At 48.2% G+C, this 18,765-nt stretch overlaps 2 protein-coding genes across 4 annotated transcripts in view; both read right to left on the bottom strand.

The window, feature by feature from the left end:
* The window catches only part of LOC143829388 (methanethiol oxidase-like), a 45,007-nt gene extending 36,869 nt beyond the window's left edge, over positions 1-8,138 (bottom strand). The window contains exon 1 of the mRNA XM_077320187.1: positions 8,019-8,138. The gene's annotated coding sequence lies outside the window, so the exon portion shown is untranslated. The remainder of the gene's footprint in view (positions 1-8,018) is intronic.
* Positions 1-18,765, bottom strand: part of LOC143829396 (methanethiol oxidase-like) — a 29,583-nt gene that overhangs the window by 2,832 nt on the left and 7,986 nt on the right. The window contains exons 4-13 of one of the 3 annotated variants that reach the window (XM_077320208.1): positions 18,184-18,369; positions 17,191-17,308; positions 14,702-14,884; positions 13,477-13,655; positions 12,707-12,785; positions 11,508-11,629; positions 9,862-9,948; positions 8,558-8,676; positions 8,019-8,174; positions 382-701 (exon numbers count right to left, since the gene is read on the bottom strand). In XM_077320208.1, the coding sequence (XP_077176323.1) occupies positions 8,021-8,174; positions 8,558-8,676; positions 9,862-9,948; positions 11,508-11,629; positions 12,707-12,785; positions 13,477-13,655; positions 14,702-14,884; positions 17,191-17,308; positions 18,184-18,369 (1,227 nt within the window). In that variant the 3' untranslated portion in view covers positions 382-701; positions 8,019-8,020. Of the gene's footprint in view, positions 1-381; positions 702-7,386; positions 8,175-8,557; positions 8,677-9,861; positions 9,949-11,507; positions 11,630-12,706; positions 12,786-13,476; positions 13,656-14,701; positions 14,885-17,190; positions 17,309-18,183; positions 18,370-18,765 lie in introns of those variants that run through there. The other 2 variants (XM_077320218.1, XM_077320199.1) reach the window with 2 other exon arrangements.

Below are 18,765 nucleotides of genomic sequence, written 5' to 3'. Positions count from 1 at the left end.
AGACTTCCAGTGAGGGGGAGCTCACCACCTCCTTAGGCAGCCGATTCCACTGCTGAACTACTCTGGTTGTGAATTTTTTTTCCGGATATCTAGCCTATAGCGTTGTACTTGAAGTTTAAACCCATTACTGTGTGTCCTCTCCTCTGCAGCCAACAGAAACAGCATCCTGCCCTCCTCCAAGTGACAACCTTTCAAATACTTAAAGAGGGCTATCATGTCCCCTCTCAACCTCCTTTTCTCCAGGCTGAACATTCCCAAGTCCCTCAACCTATCTTCATAGGGCTTGCTCCCTTGGCCCCAGATCATCCTCATCGCTCTCCTCTGTACCCTTTCAATTTTATCCAAGTCCTTCTTGAAGTGAGGCCTCCAGAACTGCACACAGTACTCCAGGTGTGGTCTGACCAGTGCCGTATACAATGGGACTATGACATCTTGTGATTTTGATGTGATGCCCTGTTGATACAGCCCAAAATGGCATTTGCCTTTTTTACCGATGCATCACACTGCCTGCTCATGTTTAGTTTACAATCCACAAGTACCCCAAAGTCTCGTTCACACACAGTGTTACCTAGAAACATATCCCCCATCCAGTAGGCATGCTTTTCATTTTTCTGACCCAGATGCAGAACTTTAGACTTATCTTTATCAAATTGCATCTTGTTCTCATTTGCCCAATTTTCCATTTTTCCATGGAAGCTATACTGGAAGAGAAAAGCGGCATATAAAGACCAACTCTTTGTCTTCTTAATTGGATGCTACACACTGACTTTTCTGCAGTGCGCCAGAATGGAATCACAGGAACAAGGGAAGGGAAGGTAATTGTAAGCCGCTTTGAGACTCCCTTGGACAGTGAAAAGTGGAGTATAAAGAGCAACCTTCTTTTCTACAATTAACATGGCATTGGCTACATTCCAGTCCTTATTAAAAGACATCCATTTTACGAACCACATAACCTTGTGAGTTCCCTAAATACGGTTAGAATAATAGAATCATAGAATCGGAAGGGACCTCATGGGTCATCTAATCCAACCCCCTGCACTATGCAGGACACTCACAACCCTCTCGCTCATCCACTGTCACCTGCCACCCCCTTGAGCCTTCACAGAATCAGCCTCTCCGTCAGATGGCTCTCCAGCCTCTGCTTAAAAATCTCCAAAGATGGAGAACCCACCACCTCCCGAGGAAGCCTGTTCCACTGAGGAACCACTCTGACTGTCAGGAACTTCTTCTGGAGGTTTAGATGGAATTTCTTTTGAATTAATTTCATCCCATTCATTCTGATCTGCCCCTCTGGGGCAAGAGAGAACAACTCTGCTCCATCCTCCATGTGGCACCCTTTTTGGCAGCTGTGGGTTGGCAGCTGTGGGTGGGAAATTCCTGGATAACTTGGGAGGGGAGCCTCAGGAAGGCAAATTATGGAGAGGGACTTGGGCTTCAATGAGATTCGATGCCCTTGGTAAACTGATCCCTTTCATCTGGAGATCATTTGTAAGACTTTGAAGCTAAAGCAGAAACGGAAGACCCACCAGCCGCTAGACACACTGGAGAAGAAAAAAGCTGACGTGGATGGCTTTCCTCAATAGCTCCCAACACTTCTTTCTAATCAATGAATTTATATCTCATAATATGTCTTTCTACATTAGTATGCAACACTTTTGCATATCAATATGGCCGTCGGTTTGAGTGGTAACTGGAGGATCGCTAGTAGCAACAAAGGCCGTCGCTACTTGGGATCCTACATGGTCTTGTGGCGGCTCACAGGAATGAAACATTAAAATACAATAGGTAAAGGTAAAGGTATCCCCTGTGCAAGCACCGAGTCTTGTCTGACCCTCGGGGTGACGCCCTCCAGCGTTTTCTTGGCAGACTCAATACGGGGTGGTTTGCCAGTGCCTTCCCCAGTCATTACCGTTTACCCCCCAGCAAGCAAGCTGGGACCTCATTTTACCGATGTCGGAAGGATGGAAGGCTGAGTCAACCTTGAGCCGGCTGCTGGGATTGAACTCCCAGCCTCATGGGCAGAGCTTTCAGACTGCATGTCTGCTGCCTTACCACTCTGCGCCACAAGAGGCTCTTTAAAATACAATAAAACCCTATAAAATCATCCCTTACAACAAAGGTCAAATGAACCTTTTAATTACTCCCGATCTCATCCCTTCTTGTTTAGCCAGAGGCCAAGTCTTCTTCCACTAGGAATGAGGTGGCATATCCTGCTGGACCTTGGGGGAGGGGGGGAGGGAGATAGGGGGAATACTAGGACTCTACGTTGGCCTCAACCATACACCTGGCAGAAGAGCTCCGTCTTGTAGGCCCTGACAACTCCAGCAGGGCCCTCAGCTCTTCCGGGAGCTCACTCCACCAGGTTGGAGCCAGGACCGAAAAGGCCCTGACCCTGGTTGAGGCCAGGTGAACATCCCAGGGGCTCAGGACAACCAGTAGATTCATACCTGCAGAGCAAAGAGCCCTGAAGGAGGCATAAGCAACCAAGCGGTCCTGCAGGTAAGTGGGATCCAGACGGCTTATGGCCTTAAAGGTCAGTACCAATTGAACTTGACGCGGAGACAGACTGGTAACCAGTGCAGATGACGAAGCACCGGCTGAACCAATGATCATATTGTTTAGAAATAAGTGTTGGGAGCTACCGAGGAAAGTAGTTATCCGAAAACAAGAGGCAATCCGGACAGCATTCTGGTTCATAGAATCATAGAATCATAGAATCATAGAGTTGGAAGGGGCCATACAGGCCATCTAGTCCAACCCCCTGCTCAACGCAGGATCAGCCCTAAGCATCCTAAAGCATCCAAGAAAAGTGTGTATCCAACCTTTGCTTGAAGACTGCCAGTGAGGGGGAGCTCACCACCTCCTTAGGCCGCCTATTCCACTGCTGAACTACTCTGACTGTGAAAAACTTTTTCCTGATATCTAGCCTATATCGTTGTACTTGAAGTTAAAACCCCTTACTGCATGTCCTTTCCTCTGCAGCCAGCAGAAACAGCATCCTGCCCTCCTCCAACTGACAACCTTTCAAATACTTAAAGAGGGCTATCATGTCCCCTCTCAACCTCCTTTTCTCCAGGCTGAACATTCCCAAGTCCCTCAACCTATCTTCATAGGGCTTGGTCCCTTGGCCCCAGATCATCCTCGTCCCTCTCCTCTGTACCCTTTCAATTTTATCCACGTCCTTCTTGAAGTGAGGCCTCCAGAACTGCACACAGTACTCCAAGTGTGGTCTGACCAGTGCCGTATACAATGGGACTATGACATCTTGTGATATCATATTGGTTCACATCAACCTCTTCTAATAAAGACGGAATGATGGAACTTGGAGGCTGGCATTCTGCTTTCTCAGAGAGGTTTTGCCTATTACAGCTCCCATTATGTTTTTATCTTGTCTCATCAACCCCCTCTGGCTCCTCACATGTAACTTCATTAGACCAGCTGCTGCCAGCCAAGTCATCGCTTGAGGCCCTCGTATCACGGTCCTGCCCAACTTGTTCTGGGAGTTGTGGTTTGGGGGAAAGCCAGATGTTTCTTAAGAAAGTCTTCAAACAGCAGAATCAAAAGGCTGCCCTCAGGAGATGCTCCGTGGGCTCAAAGCCAATGGGGGGGTGGTGGTGGGGGGTGGGAAGAGCGCTTAATCAGGGCCTTGGAGCTCTGGCCCGAGAGTAGAAGCTAATACATCTAATCAAGCAAGCAATAATAAAAAGAATGTCAGAACTGCTCAAAATCCCATGGATCTACTCTCCGTTGGACAATCGAAGGCCACATAAAATCAAGACCAATCTCCTCACATCTGGAAAAGTCTAAAAGGTTCATGAACATGAACATCGGAAGAGCATTGTTGGATCAGCCCAGTGGTCCATCTAATCCAGCATCCTGTCTCACCGAGTGGCCATCTAGTTCCTCTGGAGAGCCAACAGCAGGCAGAGAGGCCGAGGCCTTCATAAGAACATCAGAAGAGCCCCGCTGGATCAGACCAGTGGTCCACCTAGTACATGCAGAAGAAGCCCACCAGTCCCTCTGGACAACTGACGATAAGGGATAAAGGCCAAGGTCTTCCTATGACTTTGCCTCCAGGCACTGGGATTTCAAGGATGTCTGACCATGAATGTGAAGGTTCCCTTTAGTTATGCCTTGTAGCCACTGATAAGCCTCTTGTTCTTATTTTCTTCACCGTTTCCTCTCCTTATGCCACCCAAAAGTCCAGGGTTTCTATGCAGAGGCAGGCAATGGCCAAATGTCTCTCAACATTTCTTGTCTAGAAATCCCCCCATGTTTGCCATAAGGTGCCATAAGCACCACCATCTCTAGAGGATGCTTTGGGGTGATCCTGCGTTGAGCAGGGGGTTGGACTAGATGGCCTGTATGGCCCCTTCCAACTCTATGATTCTGTGATTTTATGATTCTAGAGTCCCCGTTGGCCTTGGCTTTCATGGTTTTGAAGAGGGATCTGTTGAATTAAAGAGTATTGGCTCTGGAAGTTCAACAGAACCTCCATGTTCCCACTAAGGATGTCCAAACACTGAGAACAGCCCACACCAACCACTTTAGACCTTGTTTGTCTAAAGCAGTGGTTCTCAACCTTCCTAATGCCACAACCGTTTAATCCAGTTCCTCATGTTGTGGTGATCCCCAACCATGAAATTATGCAAGGGTTCTTTCACAGAAATTAAACCAAAACTGACCAATGGTGTGAAGATCCATTGTTCATGATTGTACTTAAATCGGTTTTTTTTAATGGGGGGTTTCAGTTTAGTTCTGCCTCTTGCCTCACCATGCTAATCTCGCTCTTTTCCACTGCTCCAGATTGAAGAATTCTCGATCTCAATCTATCCTGCAAGGCTGTTGTGTAGATGGTGCCTCCCCGACCAAGCTGCTAGACCTGCTGCGACCTCTGTTAAAGGGTCGTTCAACCCCCAAAGGGGTTTGGATCCCCAGGCTAAGAACCACTGGTCTAAAGGGACATCCTTGTGAGAACAGAGTAGATCCTCTGACCCACCAAGGAGATTCATGATGTTTGTCGATGGTGGTGGAAAATGATGTCAAGTTGCCACTGACATCTGGTCACTCTTCATAGAAAAACAGAGTTGGAAGGGGCCATACAGGCCATCTAGTCCAACCTCCTGCTCAACGCAGGATCAGCCCTAAGCATCCTAAAGCATCCAAGAAAAGTGTGTATCCAACCTTTGCTTGAAGACTGCCAGTGAGGGGGAGCTCACCACCTCCTTAGGCAGCCTATTCCACTGCTGAACTACTCTGACTGTGAACATTTTTTCCTGATATCTAGCCTATATCGTTGTACTTGAAGTTTAAACCCATTACTGCGTGTCCTCTCCTCTGCAGCCAGCAGAAACAGTGTCCTGCCCTCCTCCATGTGACAACCTTTCAAATACTTAAAGAGGGCTATCATGTCCCCTCTCAACCTCCTTTTCTCCAGGCTGAACATTCCCAAGTCCCTCAACCTATCTTCACAGGGCTTGGTCCCTTGGCCCCAGATCATCCTCGTCGCTCTCCTCTGTACCCTTTCAATTTTATCTACGTCATTCTTGAAGTGAGGCCTCCAAAACTGCACACAGTACTCCAAGTGTGGTCTGACCAGTGCCGTATACAATGGGACTATGACATCTTGTGATTTTGATGTGATGCCCTGTTGATACAGCCCAAAATGGCATTTGCATTTTTTACAGCTGCATCACACTGCCTGCTGATGTTTAGTTTACAATCCACAAGTACCCCAAGGTCTCGTTCACACACAGTGCTACCTAGAAGCGTATCCCCCATCCAGTAGGCATGCTTTTCATTTTTCTGACCCAGATGCAGAACTTTACACTTATCTTTATTAAATTGCATCTTGTTCTCATTTGCCCATTTTTCCATTGTGTTCAGATCTCGTTGAACTGTCTCTATCTTCCGGAGTATTTGCCCGTTTTCCCAGGAAAGGGTTTTCCCAGGAAAGAGACAACCCTGGACTCACCAGGGCCAGCCTTGCTTAGCTTCCCGTAGCTGATGAGATTGAGCTAGCTTGGACTACCCAGGTCAAGAGATGTTCAGAGGTGGTTTCCCATTGCCTGCCTCTGCATAGCTACCTCAGACTTAATATATGTCCTCCTATCTAAATGCTTGCCTGGGCTGACCTTGCTTAGCATTTGAAACTGATTGAGATCAGGACCTGCTCATTTTTGCCCATTCCTGGAAGCTGAGGAGAAGAACAGCAAATTATAACATTCCACAATCAAAAGATGAAAAGATCATGGAAATTCAGTTGATGTCATTTACTTGGATTTTAGTAAAGCTTTTGATAAGGTTCCCCATGATGTTCTGATGGATAGGTTGAAGGACTGCAATCTGGATTTTCAGATAGTTAGGTGGATAGGGAATTGGTTAGAGAACCGCACTCAAAGAGTTGTTGTCAATGGTGTTTCATCAGACTGGAGAGAGGTGAGTAGCGGGGTACCTCAGGGCTCGGTGCTTGGCCCGGTACTTTTTAAAATATTTATTAATGATCTAGATAAGGGGGTGGAGGGACTACTCATCAAGTTCGCAGATGACACCTAATTGGGAGGACTGGCAAATACTCCGGAAGATAGAGACAGAGTTCAACAAGATCTGAACACAATGGAAAAATAGACAAATGAGAACAAGATGCAATTTAATAAAGATAAGTGTAAAGTTCTGCATCTGGGTCAGAAAAATGAAAAGCATGCCTACTGGATGGGGGATACGCTTCTAGATAACACTGTGTGTGAACGAGACCTTGGGATACTTGTGGATTGTAAACTAAACATGAGCAGGCAGTGTGATGCAGTGGTAAAAAAGACAAACGCCATTTTGGGCTGTATCAACAGGGGCAACACATCAAAATCACAAGATGGTGAGCTCCCCCTCACTGGCAGTCTTCAAGCAAAGGTTGGATACACACATTTCTTGGATGCTTTAGGATGCTTTGGGCTGATCCTGCATTGAGCAGGGGGTTGGACTAGATGGCCTGTATGGCCCCTTCCAACTCTATGATTCTACAATTCTGTGATTCTAACCCAGGGATGCTGCAGTTCAGACTTTCTCTTACAGGAAGGAGTTTCCACATTGGAGGGTTCATTGATTATTATTAATTAAATTTTAAAAATTTGTTAAACATTTAGAATGTGATATAACCCTCTATGGAGACGTCAGCCCACCTGCCCCCCAAAGTGGCCAATGAGAGGCCTGGAGGGGGTGGGAAGGGGAGGCGCCCTGGGTGGGCATGGTTTCCTGCCATATTCCACGTGCCACTTCTGGGGTTTCTCTAAGCTTAAAGAATGTTTTGTGGGTTTCTCAGCGGTAAAAGAGTTGAGAAAGTCTTGTGTGGTTGCTATTGTTGTTAGGTCCGGTAATTGTGTTGACTGGGTGTTCGTGGTAGCAAAGTTGGCTCTCTTAAAAGCCTTCATGTTCAAATTAGACACATTATTGTGTATGAGGAGCTGTACAATGGCCTAACATTTTTTTTCTTTGCTTGTATTTTGCATTATGCCAACATAAATCAGACACAGAATAATGCGTACATAACATGTACGGAAACATAATGAGCTGCTCTCCACTGTGCTAAATTATCTGCCCCCTCACCCCAAAATTAACCCCTCCAACAACAACAAAAAAAATCTTTCTGGCTATGAGTCTCCTGGGGACTCTTTTGGGTAGTGATAAGAGCGGTATAAAAAACCCAGCTCTTTTTCAGTTCCCCAGGAAGAAATGGCAGCTTTGGTGTGCGGACTCTATGGTATACCATTGAGTCTAGGGGAAATAAAAGTCCTAGAGTGACATCACATCCCCACTGAGCTTCCTACCTCCCCCAAACTCCATTTCCTCCATGTTTGGCCTCCAAACTCCATGAATCTACAGTAAGAAAACCTAAAAAATCTCCCATGCCACCAAGCAGCACAACATACATTTTTTTAAAAAAGCACAAATGGGTAGAGAGAACCCCATGCCTTCTCCACAGCCTTCTCCCAAAGCTAGCACTGGGACAGGCCTGCATGCTCCACCTCTAGGCCAAGTTATCCAGTGGGCAAGGGTAACGCATGTCATGAGCCCGGGCTGGCCCAGAGGGTTCGTTCCCAAAATCCACCAGGAAGTCGCCGTTCACAGTCAGACCTCCCTTTTCCGTGTCCACGTCGATCTGCATCATGACGGAGCCTTCCCTGAAGAAGGAAGGAAACAAAGTCAAGGTGAACAGCCAGTGAACAAAGCAGGCAGAAGGCCAGCCACAGGGATGAGAAGAAGAAGAAGAAGAGTTGGTTCTTATATGCCGCTTTTCCCTACCCGAAGGAGGCTCAAAGCGGCTTACAAATGCCTTCCTATTCCTCTCCCCACAACAGACACCCTGTGGGGTGGGTGAGGCTGAGAGAGCGCTGATATCACTGCCCGGTCAGAACAGCTTGATCAGTGCCGTGGGGAGCCCAAGGTCACCCAGCTGGCTGCATGTGGGGGAGCAGGGAATCAATCCCGGCTCGCCAGATTAGAAGTCTTCACTCCTAACCACTACACCAAGCTGGCTCTCTTGGGGGGGTGGAAAGTTTCTTACCTGACCAATTCAGGGTAAATCTGTTTGTCCCAAGGAGTGTACAGACCGTTGGTGACGTAAAGTCTCTTGTCATCCGAACTGAGCCGAAGTGTTGCCGGTCCCCCGAAGATTCTCCTTCCCTAAAATAGGGAGGAAACAGGGGGCAGGTTGAAGAGATCTAGAGGGCTAAAAAGAGGAAAGACTGCATGGTTGTACGTTCAGCTCTGAGAACCTGCTGGAGTTGCCGGGACCGTGAGAATCACTTTTGGAGTAAAAACTTCCCATCAAGGGGGAACCTTCACTGGGATAGCCCAAATTGGCCCAGTGTTGGAAACTAACAGGGGCAATTGAGGACGGAAGACCACCAAGGAATACCAGGGTCATGGCACTGAATAATAGGATCATGATACAGAAGCACACACTGGCAAACCACCTCTGGATGCCCCTTACCTTCAGACTCCTGTGGGGCCACCATAAATGAGCTTTGACTTCAGGAGGGGGGATATCAAAGGAGAGGGATGGGGGACTTCTGAGATCAGAGTTCGTGCTGAAGATCTAAGATCACCAGAAGAGACCCTCTTGACTGACCCAGCAACAAAGTAACTCAACAGGTGGATAGAGGAGAGAAGGCCTTTTTGGTGGCAGCCCCACAATTGTTCAACAATCCTCCTATGGACGTGTGCTTGGTTGCCTCACTCTCATCCTTTGGCAGGCAGGAGAAGACAGTTTATTTATATTATTCTCCAAATTATAATCTGCCCTTCCCCAAAGGATCAGCACACCTCATCACAGTTTATAATTTATAATTATAATACTAATGTCAGATAAAACAGGTCTGAAATTTAAAGCTAATAATTTGCACTGAAAGACATTTTCTTGACGGCATTTGATTGGTTTCAGTTCTTCTGTCTGTATTTTTCTTGTTTCTCTGCACGTTAATCTATCCTGAGAGCCTTTAATGCCAAAAGGTGGCTCAACAGATGCATTTAGAAAAGAGTCTCCCAGGACTTGTTAACCTCCCCTTCTTCACTTCTGGTAGCCGAGACTCAGCACCTTAAGAACGACAAGGGGGGGGGGGGCAGGGATATTGTCCACCCACTAGGGATACCAACCTCCTGGTAGGGCCTGGAGCATTCTCAGAAATTAGTTCTATTGGATAAAAGAGCAGCTTTGGAGGTTTGACTCGACAGCATTGTATCAGTCTGAGGTTCTTCCCCTCCCTAAATCCCGGCCTCCATCCTTAAACCTCAAGGAACTTCCCAACGAAAAGTTGGTAACTCGACCACCCAACCTACTCTCTCCCCCTCCGTTTGTGATTTACTCACTTGGATGACGCAAGGATCAGGTTGGGTGTATTCCTTATTGTGGACGGTGACCGGCCCACCATTTACAACGCTGCCTCCTAGAAAGACCTGCATACACACAAAGATACACACACACCCAGCCCCAAAAGAGAGAGATAGGTCAGAGGCAAGAGCCAAAGTGTCAGGCCTGTCAAATGTCGTGATTATCTGATTCAGTAGAGCAAATGATTATGAATCTCACTCCCTGGTTCCCTTCATTTTAAAACTGCTGGGAAGTAACCTGTACGTCCAGTGATGCAATATCCAATCGAGTACGGGAGGAAGCAAAGCACTTGCGGAAAAGAAAAAGAAAAGCCAAAGGAACAGGTGTGAGCAAGAGAAGAAAATGAGAATGCTGAAAAGGGGTTGGATCCAGCAGATCCATTCCACTCACAGAGGTCTTTCCCCCAGAACGAAAACCCTGCCCAATGCCAGAAGAGTCTTAGGAAAAGGTGTTCGAGTCAGCAAATTACATTGCTGAATTCTGTGAAGGTCCCTTGTCCGGCATCTCCACTTAAGAAAGGACCAACTAGCTGGAGATGTGAACGGCTCTCCCTCATAAGTGGAGACCAGCTGCCAGTCTGAGTCGACAATACCGACAGTGGTCCATGATGGATGGATCTGATTCGGTAGAGAGCACCTTCCTGTGTTCGTGTGATTCAAGTAAACACACAACATGAACTTATAAAGTTGTTTTATACTCAGACCTTATCAGCCTTGTCTGCGGAGTCTGGAAAAGGCTTTCTGGGGTCTCAAGTTGCATCACCCACTGACTGATCTTTTTAACTGCAGATGCCAGGGATTGAACCTGGGACCTTCTGCATACCAAGCAGAGGCTCTTCCCTTGACCCACAGCCCCCATCCTCCCAAAGTACCTGTCAAATACTGTGTCAGTGTCAGCATCCCCAGCTATTTCTGCCATTTTTCCATTCCGGTTTATTCTGCTGTTTGTTAGAGTGTTGATCTAACCCGGCTTTTTTGCCATGAAGTAACACAGATGCTTTTGCTTGACACCCCAGTGTTGATTTCTTGCCACTGTTTTAGGCCTCCTTACCCCCTTTCCACATTCCTTTACCCCCTCCCTTTCTTTAGTGGCTTGTAGTTCCCAGACCTTCCTGTCCCTTGATAGCCAAATGCTTATCTCTATATTTTGACTCCTTTGAAGTGGGCCAGGTTTCAGTTCCCAAGGGAGGGGAAGAGCCTGTATATTGTTCATTCTATACTTTATAGTCCTGACTATGCCTTCATTGTTTGCATTTTCTTAATAAATAAACTTAGGTTTACTTATTTAGAAATCAAAGTCTCTCACAGTCAAACCATTGGTCCGTGAGGTTTATTATTGTCTCCTCTGCCCAGCAGCAGGTCTCCGTGGACACAAGCAGAGGTGTTTCATGCCACCTGTTGCTGGGAAATGCCAGGGACTGAGCCTTCTGCATGCCAAGTAGATGCTCTACAACTGAGCCGTGGGATGTCATTTGTCTCCAGCGGTATTAAAATCTGACGTGAAACCTCTCATGCCTGCCTGCCTTCCCCACCAGAGAGATAAGTACACTTATTTCACTTTTATTTATTACATTTATATACCGCCCTCCCCGGAGGCTCAGGGTAGTTTGAATGAAGAAGCTTACCTGGCCAACCTGCCTGGGGCTGTCAAGGTCGGTGATGTCGTATTGACGGACGTCACCTTGAGTAAAGTTATTCAGGTACAGGAACCGGTTGTCCGAAGAAACAGCAATGCTGGTGATCATGGCTGGAGGAAAAGAAGATTGGAGCCTTGATGCCTCCTCTTTGATTCAAATTGCTAGCAGCTTTTCATTTCAAGGTCAGGAACGGAACCCCCCCCCCCTCATGGTGGGATTTTTAGGAAATGAGTGGGGAGGGCAGCCCTCAGCAGGGCTTGTTTTTAAAAATTGAAGATCTAATATTTAAACAAATGAACTGAAAACAGGAACCGGTAGTGCTGACTCTGTGTTCTGAACACAATGCCATGCTGAAACATGTAGGGCTTCCAACTATGGGTTGAGAAATTCTGGAAGATTTGGGGGTGAGTTTGGGGAAGGGCCTTTTTAGGTCAGGCAGGGGCCTCAGTGAGATATAAAGCCACAGAATCCCCCCCCTTCCCCAGCAGCCATTCCCTCCACATCGCCATAGTCTGGACTTCAGTTATAATTGCAGATCGCCAGGCCCCAACTGGAGTTTGGCAGCCCTAGAAGGAAGAGAGATAATCAGTAGCATCCCAAGGGGGGCTTCTTACACTCTTTCTTTGTCATGTGGCAGGTGTTCCTCCCCCCCCTTGCCACTGAAATACTGCATTTTAAAGAGAGCTACTATATCGCTCGAGCGTTGTAACGCTATAGTAATGTCACTGCTATCAATTCTTTCCAAAAGCCAGTCCAAGGCCCAGTGGTGGCACAAGAGGAGGGAAGGATGACAGCAGGGACCTGGGGCCAATGTGGGAACGGGGGGGGGGGTGAAAGGCATGCCAGATGGAGCCCGTCAAAGCAGGTACGGGAACGATCAGAGCAGATTGGGGGACTGGCTGGAAAGAGGGCAATGGGAGGGCAGCAGCATGTGGAAGGTCTGAAAACTCCCACTTGAGTTGGGAAGGCGAAGCCAAGGGAGATGTATATGGCAAGCTGAGTTTACAACCAAACCATCCCTCATGGCTTGTACAGCAAAGAGGCCAAGGCAAGAAAATCTCTGATCTTTGGCTCGTCTCCTCCACTTAGCTGATGAAAGGCTTTGCTAAAACCAGCTGCAGCTTGCAAAGAGCAGGGGTGGAAGGAAGACTCCAAGAACAAGCCCAAATTCGGAACTTCTGACGGACCTGGCATTTCGGGTAATATCCATCCTGACACGCTCAAGGTCGGAATTTGGATCACTTTTTTTACTGCCCAGCTTCCATCCTGCAGAAGGAAATTGAGAACTTAAAAAAAAAATGGTTGGCATTTCTCACAGGGATGCATATTGCATGACGCAGAGTGAGATGGTGCTGGGTGGGAAGGAGGGACTGAGTTGGGGTTTGGCTCTTGTGACCCTCCTCACACACCAAGGGAAATGTTGATCATCACAGGGTGTTGGGAGACAAATGTATTTGGGGCCGGATTGGCCAGAGATTCTGTTTGGGTGAGACATCATCGGGACATGGAACTGGGGTCAATGTGGGTGGGCAGGGAGTTGTGAATTTCTCTGCAGGGTTGGACTAGATCGGGGTAGTCAACCTGTGGTCCTCCAGATGTCCATGGAACACAATTCCCATGCTCCCCAGCCAGCAAACGCTGGTGGGAGCTCATGGGAATTATAGTTCATGGACATCTGGAGGACCACAGGTTGACTACCCCTGGACTAGATGACCCTGGAGATCCAACTCTATAGTTCTGATTCAATAGTGCCCATGGAGACCACATTGGGGACCTCTGCTGTATCGGTTGTAGAACCTCTGTTATGGGCTGAAGTTTCTTTAATGATCAGCAGTGAAATCCTCAGTGCTGGGGAACTTGAGGAACTGGGACTGTCCACCCGCACCCTCTCTGCTTCAGGCAGGAGAACTCAGCTGGCCAATTCTATTGCCCTGCAAGAACTGTTGTCAACCTTCACCTCTGCCTTGAAGAAGTGATGGACGGAGCCCTGGAGAGCACAGGCCACCATTCCGTGATCAGAGTAGGGCTCATTCAGGAACCGGACTTCACTGGGAGCAGAATCTGCCCCTAAATCGATCGACTGGAGAACGGTGCGGTGCGTCCAGTCCCAGACGTTCAGTGCACGGCCATAACGATCTGCAGGTGGACAGAGAAGGAAACTGGTGAGCAGCTGAATCAACTGGAGGTCGGAGGCTTACGGTTACTGAGATGCAGTTCCGGCCCCATCACAGCCCACAATCCTCCTGGTCCTTGGAAGCAGCTGACCCTCAACAGCCAATCCTTTGCCACGGTTTGCTCCATCACCCATGGCCATCGAGCATAGTGGACAAGACAGGCTGGAAGAAACTGGAAGTTCATCTGGATAAAATGGTTGTAAGATGCAGATTGAGAGGGGAGAGGTCCTCGGGGGTGCAGTGGACGACACAATGAAAAAGCCCACCCAGTGGGCTGCAGTGGTTAAAAGGGGGAAATCTATTTTAGGAAGTATTAGGAAAGGAATTGCAAATAAAGTGGCAGATATTATAATGTTCCTGTCTAGATTGGTGGTGAGTCCTCATTTGCAACAAAGGGCACAGCTCTGGTCACCGTAGCTCAAAAAGGACATCCTAGATCTGGACAAAAGGCAGGGAGGGTGACCAAACCAATAAAGGAGTTGGAACAGCTTTCCTGTGAGTAAAGAAGGGTCAGTCAGTCAGATATTTCTTTGGGTTCCTGCTGCCGTCCTTGGGCAAGGGAACTCTGCCTGAAGCATTGGGGAGCCCCAGCCAGTCAGAGGAGGTGGTGCTGATCAAGACATTCCTTGAGTGGGAGGAGACAGCATGGGGCAGTGGTCAAAGCACTGGACTAGGATCCAACATAGTCCAGTCCAAATCCCCACTCTGAAGCTGGGTGACCTTGAGCCAGTGACACATTCTCAGTCTCCCCTGCCTCACAGGGTTGTCGTGTGGGTAAAACAGGGTAGGAGAACGACATAAGCTGATTTGCACTGCAGAGAACGGAAGGCATTGGGCATTGAGCTGGGGGTCACTGGAGGCGTAGAAAGGGAAGAGAGTTGAAGGAACTTATGAGAAGATCTCTTGGATCAGGCCAATGGTCCATCCCGTCACAGAGTAGCCGACAGGAGTCCCCTTCCAGCTCAATGTAAAAATGAAGACCTGCCTTTTCATGTAGGGAGGCCTTACCTTTCCCAAGGTCCGCTTGGTTTAGCCCGTTGACGAAGTAATTCGGTGCCCCCAACTCAGTGCTCACCAGGACATTGTGCTTTGGCTGGTAACAGAAGTCGTAGCCCAAGGAGGCCCCTTGAGAGGGTCTCTCCCAGGTCCCCTTCACCTCAAAGGTCTCTCCGTCCAGAAGGAGGAAGCCACCTGGCGGAAGGACAAGATCCGTGCTCAAGAGCGTGCACCCAATCCTGATTGCCTGGCCATGGGGTGGTGTGAAAAGGCAATCGAAAGACTCCAAAACCAATTATTTGCCTGTACGTGGACATTTGCCTAGATAGGAAGGCTGCGGCAGTCAGGGGATTAATCAGAACTTTAAATGGCCTAAATAGCCTCCCAAGCAGCCAAGACCAAAGCCCTCAATAAAATGGGGAGTCCTTTTGAATTAAGGCTGAGTGTTCACTGCTGTCAGGTTGCCTCCGACTTCTGACGACTCTGTGAATTGATCCCTTCCAATGAGTTCTGTCATCAACAGCCTTCCACATTGGGAAACCCCTCCCCTGGACCCCTGCCCTTCAGTGTCCGTCAGCTGGCCAGCAAGGGGCTACCCATCACAGGAGCCCAGCAGACCCCAGCCCCAACCGGCTCCTCTGCTGTTTCCGCTGTTTGTCGGACAGTTGGGGGAGGGGTTCGAGCTGGCCCTCCTCCCCCAGCCTCACCAATGGCTGGAGGATGCCATGTGGCTGAATGTGGTCCCTTCCTCTGGGTGAAGACCTCCTCGGCGTCTTCGGTAAGAGGGAGATTTCTTGCACCAGAGAAAGGCTCAGCAAGTAACTGGGCAGAGTGGGAGGATTCAGCCCACAGAATGCTTTTGGCTTCAGAAATACGGTCCCCCCCACATAGAGACACAAGCTAATGGAAACTGAATAGACTAATTCCTGTAGTGAAACTCAGACTGGTTATTAGCTCTCCAGATAATGGGCAATTTCAGGTGGGGAGCCATTTTGGTCTGAAGCAAAAGAAGGAAGTTTGCATCGAATGGCAAATTGAAGACCACAAAGTAGAAATCTGAGGGCATTTCCGCACCCGTTAAATGTAGCAGCATGCCAGTCGATTGCAAGCTGAATATTCTCGCCCATGCTAATGATGTTGCCCACATCCAGCGTGCCTCATCCCACCCTTGCTCCTGGCTCCGTCTCCCTTGTTTCCACGGACAGGAATTTCTTTTAAATAATGGCTAACTTCCTGGAGCAACGAATAAGCGGACAAGCATGCAGGCGATGCGAGAATTTGTTTTTCAAAGTTGTAACACAAAGCGTGCCTCTTGAAATCCCCCTCCCTTAAATAAGGAATGATATTAATTTTTAAATGTATCTAAAAACTCGCAATCCCAAGAGGGGGTGTGTGTTCAAAAAGCACTATGCATCTATGATTCCATGCCTAGGCATTTCAACAGAGAAGTATGATTTTAAAGTACAGAAAAAGAGGATTGGTTGCCTGGATTGATTGACAGGCGGAAGCGTGATCCATATAAGGCACATTGCTCTCTTCCGCCATTTCCAGCAGCAGATGTTGAGGTTGACATGTGCGAAAAGGCGTCGGACAAAGGCAAGGCAGAAAAAAGGTGAGGAGGGCCTGGGAGGCGTATTATGATTTAGCGCTACGACAGTCAGTAGGCGTGACGCTATTTTTACAAATTTTTACAAATGTGCGGAAATTGCCTCAGTATAGGCTCAGTATAGCTGACCTTTCCTGTGCATGTTTTCTGTTCTTCTCCTTTCTCCCCCCCCATTAGCACCAATTTTTAAAAAGCAAGAAATAAAATTCACACATATATAATTTATGAACTAGAGTTTTTAGTTTTTTTACTTGAGCGACAGATAGATGGATCCGCTTTTGACCAAGTACTTTCTCATTTGTCTAGCCCAGGGATGCCTGGATTTTTGAGCCTGGAATTCTCAGGCAGCCTGTTGAGCACAGCAACAAAATGGCTGCAAGGGAGCCACAGACCCAGGAGGTGGAGCCAGCCACAAAATGGCTGCAAGGGAGTCCCAGCCCCAGGAGGTGGAGCCAACCTCAAAATGGCCTCAAGGCAGTCCCAGCCTCAGGAAGTGGAGCCAACCTCAAAATGGCTGCCAGGGAGTCATAGTGTCAGGAGGTGGAGCCAGCCACAAAATGGCTGCAAGGAAGTCCCAGCCCTGGGAAGTAGAGCCAGCCACAAAATGGCTTCAAGGGAGTTACATCCCCAGGAGGTGGAGCCAGCCTCAAAAAGACTGCAAGGGAGTCACAGCCCAGGAGGTGGAGCCAGCCTCAACATGGCTGCAAGGGAGTCGCAGCCCCAGGAGATGGAGCCAGCCACAAAATTGATGATTCTATGATATATGATTCTATGATTCTGTGAAACCTGCTAGGTCCACTTTCTCAAGGTACTCCAGAAAAGGTTGTCAGTGGACAGCACATTGGGGACCCCTGGCCTAGTCCCCTGACAGCTGAGACCCTGTTTCTTGAAATACCTTTTCCATTTCCGTATTGGTCTCCTGCAGCACTGATCATGATATCCCCGTTCTCCAGGCAGCGAGGGGTATGTAGGAAAGACAGGTTACATCTGAAAACCTCTCCAGGTTCAATGACCTGTGTAAGTGAAGGAAGGAAAAAATTCAGTTCAGTTACATTTAACTGTTGCCTGGTCTTGTCCCCCACATAATCTAGGAGTCTGAAACTATGAAGAGGGTAGTCAGGAGGGTAGTCGTGGTGGTCTACAGAAGAAGGCCTAGATCCAAGTGCAGTAGCACCATCGAGAAGAACCATCTTCTGCCAGATGTTCCTCCCCTGAAATGCAGATCTCAATTAGAGTTCCTCCCAACTGCCCTGCAAATTAAGGAAGCTCATCTGGTGGGTACACAAGGCAGGGCCTTCTCAGCCCCACACTTAGGGCACAACCTCCCCAGGGAGGGGCACCAGGCCCCCTCTCTTTCAATCTTTAGGTGGCTGCTGAAATGGTGTCATTTAGGGCTGCATTTGGCAAACTTCAGTTGCCATCCTGAATTGTTCATTTAACGTTGGGTTTTATGTTTTTATTATCTATATCAGGAGAACCTGTTATTGGAGGATCTAAATCTGAGCAAACTTAAATGGACTCCGGGGAAGGGTAGAGGACAGGAAGGTCTGAAGGATCATTGTCCATGGGGTCGCGATGGGTCGGACACGACTTTGCACCTAACAACAACAAAAATCTGAGCATCAGCTGTATCCAGAGATAAATTTATACTTGAAATTACAAGCAACGAGCATCTTTCTCCCTTCCTCTGGTTTAGTCTCACAACGACCCTGTGAGGTAGGATAGGCTGAGAGGGTACACCGGCGCAAGATCACCATCCCTACCTGCCACCCCTCAGTGCTTCTGGTAGCCTCGGATAGATCTTCCTTCTCTTTCCCATAGTCCCCTCCACAAGCTCCACAGCCCCCTCACCACAGGGCTGGTTTGTGCTTCTCCAATAAAGACATACCTTGTAGAGACTGGGGTTTTTCGGGTCAGTCCCTGTGTCCACCACATAAATGCGAGAGGAGCCAAAACAGGGAAGGATCAGCCTGTTCCGCTTCTTGGCGGTATCCCCGAAACAGCTGCTACAGGCGTTCCACCCAGAGCAGAAGAGTTCATCATTGATGTTCGGCATGGGCAGACGGTGGAGCACCTGTGGAGCAAGATGGCTAGTTAGCTGCGCTCCAATTCAGGGGTCCCCATGGGCACTATGAAACCCCCGCCCCCCAACAAATTTCCTGTTGCCCACCAGGTGTTTTTAGAAAGTCGGTAGGGATTTTGTCTCGCAAGGTTTCCGAATGGCCACTAGGGGGCTTTCCGCACAAAGGGCAATGTGGCTAAATCTGTACGCTATTGAAAAGCGCTGCAGGCAAAAGCGTCAAATCGCAGTAACGCACACAGCCGTTTCTAGAGAAAAAAGGCTCTCCCACTAGCTCTGTTCTCATAACGCACAAGTTTCCGGTCTTGCAGAAATCCCAATAGGGGAGGCGATATTTTTTCGTGCTTCCTCCCACCCCTTAACAGCCAGTTAACTGTTGTGTTCGTGTTT

The sequence above is a fragment of the Paroedura picta genome, chromosome 1 (genome assembly GCF_049243985.1).
Source record: "Paroedura picta isolate Pp20150507F chromosome 1, Ppicta_v3.0, whole genome shotgun sequence".
NCBI classification, from domain to species: Eukaryota; Metazoa; Chordata; class Lepidosauria; order Squamata; family Gekkonidae; genus Paroedura; species Paroedura picta.
This window is presented reverse-complemented; position numbering and strand designations above follow the sequence as displayed.